This window comes from Lates calcarifer, linkage group LG13 (genome assembly GCF_001640805.2).
Source record: "Lates calcarifer isolate ASB-BC8 linkage group LG13, TLL_Latcal_v3, whole genome shotgun sequence".
Lineage (NCBI taxonomy): Eukaryota > Metazoa > Chordata > Actinopteri > Centropomidae > Lates > Lates calcarifer.
In genome coordinates, this window is record NC_066845.1 from 26,829,604 (window position 1) to 26,839,306 (window position 9,703).

The following is a 9,703-nucleotide window of genomic DNA, read 5'->3' on the forward strand; positions in this document are numbered from 1 at the left end:
CGTGTAACGCCGCAGGTCAGAGTATTGTGTGTTATTGTGATAGTGAGTTTATTTTTTGAGTCGGCTGTGTGTAGCCTAATTAATCTGCAACAAAAGAGAAGTAATGCTTGGACATTTGCTGTTATGCATCTACACCTGCATGCACCTACACCTACGCTGGCACGCCTACAAGGCCTTTAAACCACCAGCATGCGAGGATAGTGACAAAGGGCCACTATAGTTTATATTTTAAATATGTAGTTGATTTATCTTAAATTTCAAAACTTTAAAGCTTAAAATTGCCTTACCTGTTATAGGTGAGTTTGACTAGCTTACCACACTCACTGACAGAAACTAAACCAAAATACTTCAGGGATGAGGGCTACGAGGGTCTTTTATTGTATATTTTTGTTTACATAGTTAAGTCTACAATTCAGCTTCACCTCGAAGGTCACTTTTATTATAACGTTTGTTGTATTTCTTTCCTGAGACAAGACGTAACTAGCAAATGCTGTATCAGCAAGGTTTCCTGACAACTGACAAAGAAAGAAGGAAGAAAGTAAGAAAAATTCAGTGCTTCCGCTCCAGAATTTCAACATTTAAATTCATGAAACAGTATGTAGTTCTTGTTTTGTTTAAAGGAGGATTTAAAGAGTAGAACACAAAATTTAACTCACACAGTTAAATTACACAGACATAAATGACTCGAGTGTAATCCACAAACACAAATCTTCCTTCCTTAAACGCTGCATATACAGTATATCAATAAAATCAGATATTTCTGTATGTGAAGGTAAAAGGACAGTTTCAAGTTGGAACCATTATCACAGGATGATAGTCCTCCATTTCTTTGAGTTGTTTTTCTTTTTGTTCAAGTTTCTTTTAGCTTTGCGTCTTTGTAACTTGAGAGATCACCTAACAGTTTATAGTTTTTGCTCTTCTCATATTTACACTGTGTCATTTTCTGAGTGGATCTAAGTATTTGAATTAATGATGAGTCTGCTAACATCATCCTGAGTTCAGTCAGTGGGGGGATCAGAGGATGACACATTTGTCTTTGTATCTCTTTTTCAAATCTTTTATTTCTTCATCATGATTTTTCTTCAACTCCTCCATTTCTTCTTTTAGACATTTTTCCTTGTGGCTTGAGAGACGGTCTAACTGTTTAATCTCTTTGCTGTGCTCCTCTTCTGTCTCTTGCATTTGTCTCTCATACTTTTGCCTCAGTGCTTCCTTTTCCTCTATGTGCTCTTTCATCAGACCTGCAAAGTTCATGATGTACATCACTCTGAATTCATTGTGTTCTTCAGCTTGTTTTCTGGCCTCCTCTTCATATTTCTCATGCATATCATCCTTAATTTTCTTATATTTTTCCTCCAAGTCTTTTCTCCCTTTTTCCTCCTCTTCTCTTCTGTTTTGATCTTCGGTTTTCATTTTGTTCTCATATTTTTCCCTCTGCTGCTCATATTCTGTTAGGAGCTTTTTGAGTATTCTTTGGGCCTGCTTTTGTTTCTGTTCCTTTTCTCTCTTGCGGTTGTCCCACCATTCCTTTTGTTTCCTCCTCCAAGCTTCTTGTTTCTGTTTTGTCTCCTCTCTCTTTTGCTCTAGCTCAGTTCTCTTTTCCTCATCTGATGCAGAATTAATTTTTTCCTGCAAAATTTTAAGCTCTTCCTCCCACTCCTGTCGCTGTGTTTCTTCTTGTTTTGTTCTCTTTCTATCTTCTTCTTCCCTCTTGTCATGTTTTTTCTTACTCCTTTCACTCTCCTTGTTAATTTTTCCCTTCAGTTCATCGAGATGTCTGGCTGTCAGTTCTCTCTGCTTTTCAATTTCTGCTTCTTGTTCTTTCATTCTTTGTCTCATCTCTTTCATTTCTTGTTTGTGTTGCCTGTCAAGTTTTACCTGCTCTCTTTGTATATCCTCTTCCTTCTCCTTCAGGATCCTCTCCATTTCTTTCTGTATCGCTGCTTCAGCCTCTCGCAGCATCTCATTAGTGAAGCAGCTGCCTCCATTTTTTTTCACCATGGTGTCGACCTTGTTGATCAGCTCACTGACTTGTGTGTGGTTTTGTTCGTCATAGTTGTTAAACACATGGTATCTTCTTCCACAGTCAGAGATCAGCTTCTTAAAGGAATCATCACATTTCTTTTCAACATATTCTTCAATGGACAGCTTCTCGTGTTTCAGCGTATCTCCTCTTGTAAAAAGAATGATGGTGAATTTTTCTGAATTTTTCCCAAAGACTTTCTTGATGAGTTTCAGTGTCTCCTTCTCCTCTGGTGTGAATCTGCCAATTTCTAACACCAACAGGAAGACATGTGGTCCTGGAGCCAGAAGACTGATACATTTCACCAGCTCCTCATTAACTTGCTCATGGGACATGGTTGTATCAAACAGACCAGGAGTGTCGACCACAGCAACAGGACGACCGTCCACTTCACTCTCTGCTTTCTGACAAAACCTGGTGACTGATGTTTGACTTGATTCAGCTTTAAACTCCTTTCTTCCTAGAATGATGTTTCCTGAAGAGCTCTTTCCACTGCCAGTCTTCCCTATCAGCACAATCCTGAGACTCTCTGGACTCTGCTTCTCTTCATCTGTGAAATAAAAAGACATGGAGTTACCTTAAAAGATGACAGTTGCTACAGTAGAGGGTCAAGAGCCTAGTAAAGAATACAGTTTATGACATGGGGTTGTATTTCCATGAGATGCTATACTTACGGGTGACTGTGGTCTTTGGTTTCAGGTCCTTAGGTTCAGCCTGTTGTGTAGTAATATTCTTTTCTTGTTGAGGGCCTTTATGTGTCTGGGCAAAGGCATATGTTTCTGTTGTATAGCAATGTGGTCTACCCATAGATAGCATCACCCTTTCCACATCATCTAACAGCTCTGGGATCTGCTGTTTGTCCTTGATGTTGAGAACAACAGATCTTCCTCCACAGCTCTGACAGAGCTCCTGGATTTTCTTATTTTCCCTTAGAAAGTTACCAACAGCTGGAGCTGTAGGATCTGACACCACAGTGAACAGAATCATGGTGAAGTCATTGACTGGAGAGCTGAATGTGTTCTGGATGGTCTCTAACTCTCCCTTGTCTTCATCAGTGAGGGGACCCACAGGTAGGACCAGGATGAAGGCATGGACGCCCTCAGGATCACAGAGGGAGATACACCTGAATGATTCCTCCATCACTGCCTCCTGAGGTTTTCCATACAAGGCAGGCAGCTCCACCAGGGAAACCCAACGTCCACACACCTCTCCCTGATGTTTAACACACTCTGATGAGGTGGAGACTGAATGAAGCTCTGTCTGACCTAAAATGGCCTTGGCTGCTGAAGTCTTCACTGCTCCTCTCCTCCCACACAGAACCAGGTTTAAAGATGGTTTGGTATCTTCAGTGAAGGTGAGGAAGGTTTCTTTGTTATGACGCACAATATTCCCAACCTTCTTCATCAACAGTCTTTGTTCATTTTCAAACATGTTGTACTGTCTTCCTTCACATTCCTGAAGTAGTTTATTCAAAGAGTCACTTTCAATCACTTCACGTGTCATAACAACCATAGAGTGTTTTAAAGCATTGTGACCAAACAAACTCAGAATGAACTTGAGTTTCTGTCGCTTTTTCTCTGTGAATGTAGAGGGTTTGACTAACAGCAGCAGAACGTTTGGTCCAGGAGGACAAAGAGTCACACAGCTCTTCATCTCATGTTTCACCATTTCTTCAGGCAGGCTGAAGATGTTTGGAGCTTTAACAACAGTTACAGATTTTCCTTTCCAGTCCCCATAAGAGACCACACAGTGATTGCCTGGAGAATATTTTTGGAAATGAGCTTCTTGGTTTCCAATGATGGAGTTTCCAAGTCTTGTCTTTCTGTCATCACTTTTCCCCAACAGAACAATTCTGTAGAATGCAGATTCTGCAATACAACAAAGCAATAAGGGAATCAGGGAATACAGTCTTTGTATAGCACAGAAACAGAACATGGACTTAATAATGAATTGAGTAAATCTCCTTTCTAACAAAGAAGCCCTTTTGTCCTGACCACAGAAACTGTGAGGTTTGTCTGGCAGAACACTGACATGGTCACTCTACAACATGATTGGGCATGTGTCCCTACCATTTAAAGCTGTGGCCATGGGTCTCTTACAGAAGACTGAAACATCTCTGAGAGAGTCAAACCTCAAGAGCCTTGCACAGTACATCTATGAGAACCTTGAGCAGTGAGAAAGTGTTTTGGCATTAGGTCGGACTATGGCTTAGATTATAGCTGCTACTCATCAGAGTCAGTTGAGGTAGTCTGATAAATATGCATCATGGGCACGACTAACTGATAGCAGATTTAAGAATAGGGCTAGAACGTTATGATTTTAAGATTTTTAAATTTCATCTGGCTTAGGAATACTCTGGGAACCTCCAGGAGGAGCTGGAAGATCAGCAGCAAACATGGGCACAAAAAACATTCTTGTTGCAATGGGTTTGATGACTCATTTAATCTGGGCAATCCCAACACGTGACCAAACTGGCTCGACTACAGTTAAAGAACTACACACTTGTAACCCAGCCTTGGTGCTGGCCAACTTTGTTCCTTTACAGTTGTGATTCTAATTTTTGATCTGTGCCAATGAGACAGTGCTATGATTTTGGCTGCTCCTTAAAGGTCACTAATACGATGCATCTGTCACATAGACCCTGATTTGACTGAAATTTTGATTTATTGCTTTAGATTTTACCAAACCTAGTGCTGTCATTATAACCCTTTGTGGTAAATATTTTCACCTGGCTGACGGGAGAACCTAGACTCCTAAAATCCTGGGTGATGGGACTGGTTTTATGCCAGTAAAATCATATGACCCATTACAACCACTTACCAGTAAGGTTAACACTGTCTGAGACTGTTTCCTGCTGTGTCGGTCGTTGATGATCACCAGGTGAAGCAGATTGTGAATCTGCAAATGCTTTACACATCACATGTTCTCTTTTCTTCTCCTTCACAATTTGGTCCATGCTTGCCAACAGCACTGAATGTTCAGTGGTCTTCTTCCATAAAAATCCTCTACAAAGTTCGATCATGTCCTTCAAGGGTGGATGGTTCATGTAGTTTTCCAGGACACCTGCCCTCTCCTCTCTGGGTGTTGATATCAGAACCAGTGAACGATCAAATGATTGATCACTGAAGAGTTGAAGGACTCTGCAGAGCCTCTCCTTCTGTTCCTCAGTGAAGTCTTCAGGCTGTAGAACCAGCAGGAACACATGAGGTCCAGGATCACAGAGTCTCACACAGTGTTTCATATGTTCTGTCAGTTTGTGTTCAGAGATGTCAGGAAGCAGCAGATCTGGGGTGTTGATGAGAACTATTTCTTTCTCCTCCACCTGTCCTCTGACTCTCTGACAGCAGTCTGCTTCTTCCTCTGTGTTGAACACAGTCTCTCCCAGTATGAAGTTCCCCACTGAACTCCTCAGAGACCAGCTGTTCCCCAGCAGAACAACCCTCAGCTCTGACACTGAAATGGAAACATAAATACAAACATTAACATAGGCCTGTTTGGGCCTCTACACTTAATAAATGTAGACTATTAAATGAGCTTAAATTTGAGCTTAGTTGGCTCTAGTTTGGCGGCTGAACCATAAAAAAAGAAAACCCTGAATAAGTCAGATTCGGTCCAGTATGACTTACTTTCAGGTATCAGGAAGTCCATGCTGTTGCTCTGCATCTCAGGTTGCACATCTGATACTTTGAGGAAATATCAATGTATTCATTTTGTTATTCATTCATTCACGTTGGTGAAACTGTGTGGATGTAATGAATCCTGATGAGACACAGTTCTAGTCTGTGTATATTTGTAATAAAAAAGCCTGACTGAACTCACCAGATGTTTCAGCCATAGTTTCACTCCACAAGAGAGAGATTCAGCTGGAGGAGTCTGATAAGAAACAATGAAAATTACAAATAAAAAAGTGTTGAATTTATTAAGCATGCATTATTAAAGGGCCAAAATAAAAATATTTCCTCTAAGATATATTAGAATATGTTACTTAATAAAGGTAAAATGGCACTGACTGTCAGTCATTATTCAAGAATCACAATAAATGTAATTAAATATTTTACTTATTAATATTACACTGTGACACATCCTGTAGCTCCATACACTTAAGATATTAAAGTGTAGAAATCTATGTAATGGCATGATTAAAAAAACAAGAACAATTATTTGCACTTAAAACAACTTTTGCTGTAGTTTTATTTCTTCTTATTTTACCTGTCATTGTTTCCACCTGTGTCCTGCTTCACATTCACATTCAGCTTCAGTCATTCATTCATGGAGCTCTGCAGCAGATACACTCTTCTCCAGAGTCAGTGCCTTGCTCAAAGACACCTGGACAGCACTTAGAGACGAAGGACACAGTGTTTGTCTCTCACCCTGATCTAAAAAGATAAGACTATCAGACAATCTGAAATAGATGTGCAAAGATCATAATGAGTGATAGTTATCTTAGTGTTGTTCAGTTTAATCTTAATCATGTGAGTTTTCTCCTCATTGGCCTTTAGTTTGGACTGTGGACTCGTACAGTCATTTTCTTATCTACAGAATAAACGAGTTGAGTAACTCTAGTACAGAACAGAGAACCGCTTTTTAAACTGATTTCTGAACCAGTGAACTGAATAAATCTTCATGGTGACATTTAAATGTTGTTCCTGGTCCAACTGATCACCAGTCAGCCAACACACACAAGATTGTTTAAGATCATGAGGCAGCAAAACAGTGTAGTAGCATTAAGTCAGCACACAAACAAGTAAAGTCTTCGTCTCAATGAAACTGAACATTTAGGACTGTTACTACATAAATCCAGCCAGCTGTTTCTGAAGTCATCACCCGGTGTGTATTTTTATTTGCTCACATTTTTCTCGAGTGTACTCACCACAACTCGTTACTGTGTCATTTCTTCCTCCATTACTGAAAGGTATAGAGACTTCACAGCCCTGACAGAGTCACTGAGAGCTGAGTGAATGAACTGAGGGTGTGTCAGGTCTGATTAAAGACTAACGTCATGAGGAGGGTCATCCTGGGACATACAGATGAACACATCTGTCACTTTATGACAGGTTCACACAGGTTTAGTGGAATAGAAGTGGTCCATAAAAAATCCAGTCACAGTCCAGTTTCTGAGAAGTATAGTTTTACAGTTTATACAGTATAACTGATGTGTCCTTAGATTTCAGTTAGTACCCTCTCACTTCTTCACTCTCTGTCTTGTCTCTGCTAAAATTCCTCCTAACATATTAAACATGGTGTCTTATAAGATTTCCTCTATAAGAACAAATTTCTACAAAGCCACTTTGTCTGTGAGGATTGTATAAGTTGGAGTGAAAACAATGTAACAGCCATTAGTCAAATTTCATTTTGTCTGAGAATCAATTTCTGTCGAGTCAGAAATATTTTAACCTGAGAGAGTTTAGATTAAACATATTTTAATGGCTGGTACAGGAGTTTCTGGAGCATTGACCATTTCTTCCTGAGACTGTGCACACCAGGAAAATGAAAAGATTTTGTCAAACAGTGGTCGTAGTACTCTCTTCATTCATATAATGACTGGTTATATGAATGAAGACTCCAGAAATAGCCAGATATCACTACAATCCACTTATCGATCACCTCTCTTAAGAGCCATGAGTCATTTTGTTCTGGACATTTTAGAAGATCTTTGTAGAATTCAGCTCTTCAACAGAATTCATCAGTTTGTTTGCAACAGCAGCAAATGAATATGAACATTGAGCGACAGGAGCTTTTCTCTGTGTCAGAGTTCTTTGTACAGTTTGGAGTCAGTGGGTGATAAATCATCCCTACACAAACCTTTTTTATTGTTCAAAGTTTCAATTTACTGCTAACTTCAGGTGAAAGGTCTGTTTTATTGTAGTGAGTGTTTCTACCAACTGTCTGTACTGTCTAACATATAAATAACATATATTAAAACCATGAAGACAAGACTTGAACAAACTTAAAATGTTTTGTGTTACAATTTAAAATCTACAAAAATGTGAAATGATAAAGATGATAACAATAAAAAGCTCAACAAAACCAACAACATGACATTCATACAGGATGTACTTGAAACTAATGAAAGTCAGTACATACTGTATGTTGATAGAATACACAGTGATTTCAGCATCTTCAATGATGTTAACTAAATTATTGGAACTAGAATGAACGTGCAGTTGTGTCACAGTTTCAGTCTCAGTGTCTGAATTGTTACAGACCTAATGTGCAGTAAAACAAGCTCCAGCTGCGATGACTAGGTGACAGGTAGTTGAAACTGATCAATCATTTTAATCATATCTCAACCAAAACCATCAACATATTTGCTGCTTCCAGCTTCTCAGATTTGAAGATTTGCAGTTTGTTTTGTTATTTGTGATCATAAATGAAATCTGTTTTGGTTTTGATAGCTGATAGAGTTATGATTAATCAGTTAATCAATACAAATAATCAGTAGATCAATCTATAATGAAAATGAAAAACAGGAAGTTAAAGGTGTAATAATATGTAACTTTTCAACATTAAAAATAAATGCTGTTGTTTGATTGAGAGACTATTCAGAGACTCCTCTAACTCTATGCTTGATGGTTGACGGAGTTGAAGTTGTTTCCTCACTGATGAGTGAAAGCAAAGCTTTTTTGACGAAGAGGTAAATGTCCAAATCAGATATTTGAATCATTAATCATTAATATCTGTTACGAGTATAAACGTTTGACTGTAGCTTTGTTCACTGTGGATATAACAAGAAAATAAAAATAATACGATCAGTAATAACTGAACCCACATAATGTCAAACACAGACTGAGACAGGCAGTAACATTCGTCAGAACATGTTGAAGGTAAAGTTCATGAACACATCACAGACGAGTCCATGTCACCTGTCAGGTCTTTATTTTCTGACCTGGGTCAGGTCTGGACTGGCTGTGGGTCATTAAACTGTGGGTCAGTTATGTAAGATTCAGTTCTGAGCTGCTGCAGTGGACTCAGGTATTTATGAGCCGGAGGCCGCCACCTGGACTCCTTCAGCAGACTGCTGATGCATGTTGGGACATTTTCAGAGTCTCTGTGGGAGTTCTACAGGGTCTACTCTTCAACACTAATTATCTGTCAACATCTCAGAGCATGTGTTGTGTGTTTAAGCTCAGACTGGCGATAAACACTGACCTCAGAGCAGTGATATTTTAAACCTAGACTGTGAACTGTTCTGAGGGATTTATTTTGTTTAGTCAAATAAAACATCATCTTCATATTAAAAACACCTGAAATGCAGAACCACCTCCAAATGTGAATTCAGTTTGACAGATATGTCAGTCAACAAACAGGAAAATCAGATGATGAAACAAAAAACTATTTAAAGTGCATCAGTTTTCTGGGAGAAGCAGTGCATCATCTGAACAGAGAAAGAAAGCAACAGGCATCTTTCTAATCAGACTGAAGCGTCTTTTTATTTTCATCATGTCCTGTTCACAGGAGACATTTCCTGTTTGGTGTGTGGAGATGTTTTGTTCCTGTGCAGAACTCACACAGTTGATCAGTCAGTCGTCAGAGAATTAATCAGCAGCAGTTGTGATGTGATTTGTTAAAAGATGTCAGTTCTCAGTGCTGCTCTCTGAGCTCTCTGATGGTGAGTTTCAGTCTCTTTGGGTTTATGTTGACGTCTGAAGACGAACCTTTGCAGAAAGAAAATCCTTATTT

The 9,703-nt window shown here is 39.1% G+C and overlaps 1 protein-coding gene across 1 annotated transcript; it reads right to left on the minus strand.

Moving 5' to 3' along the window:
- Positions 1–355: 355 nt before the first annotated feature.
- On the minus strand, positions 356–5,899 carry LOC108875021 (GTPase IMAP family member 8). Its single transcript, XM_051074881.1, has 5 exons — positions 5,843–5,899; positions 5,650–5,706; positions 4,859–5,476; positions 2,698–3,366; positions 356–2,573 (listed from the first exon to the last, which is right to left on the minus strand). The coding sequence occupies exons 1-5, from the start codon at positions 5,856–5,858 to the stop codon at positions 1,015–1,017; spliced, it is 2,919 nt and encodes a 972-aa protein (XP_050930838.1). The 5' UTR covers positions 5,859–5,899; the 3' UTR covers positions 356–1,014.
- Between the last annotated feature and the right edge of the window lie 3,804 nt (positions 5,900–9,703).

What these genes read in the sequence shown, in the direction of transcription:
- LOC108875021 (XM_051074881.1), bottom strand. An exon ending in GGACTTCCTGATACCTGAAA is followed by an intron (nt 5,477 to 5,649) that starts GTAAGTCATACT and finishes TTTCCATTTCAG; the next exon opens with TGTCAGAGCTGAGGGTTGTT. An exon ending in ACCAAAGACCACAGTCACCC is followed by an intron (nt 2,574 to 2,697) that starts GTAAGTATAGCA and finishes TTTATTTCACAG; the next exon opens with ATGAAGAGAAGCAGAGTCCA.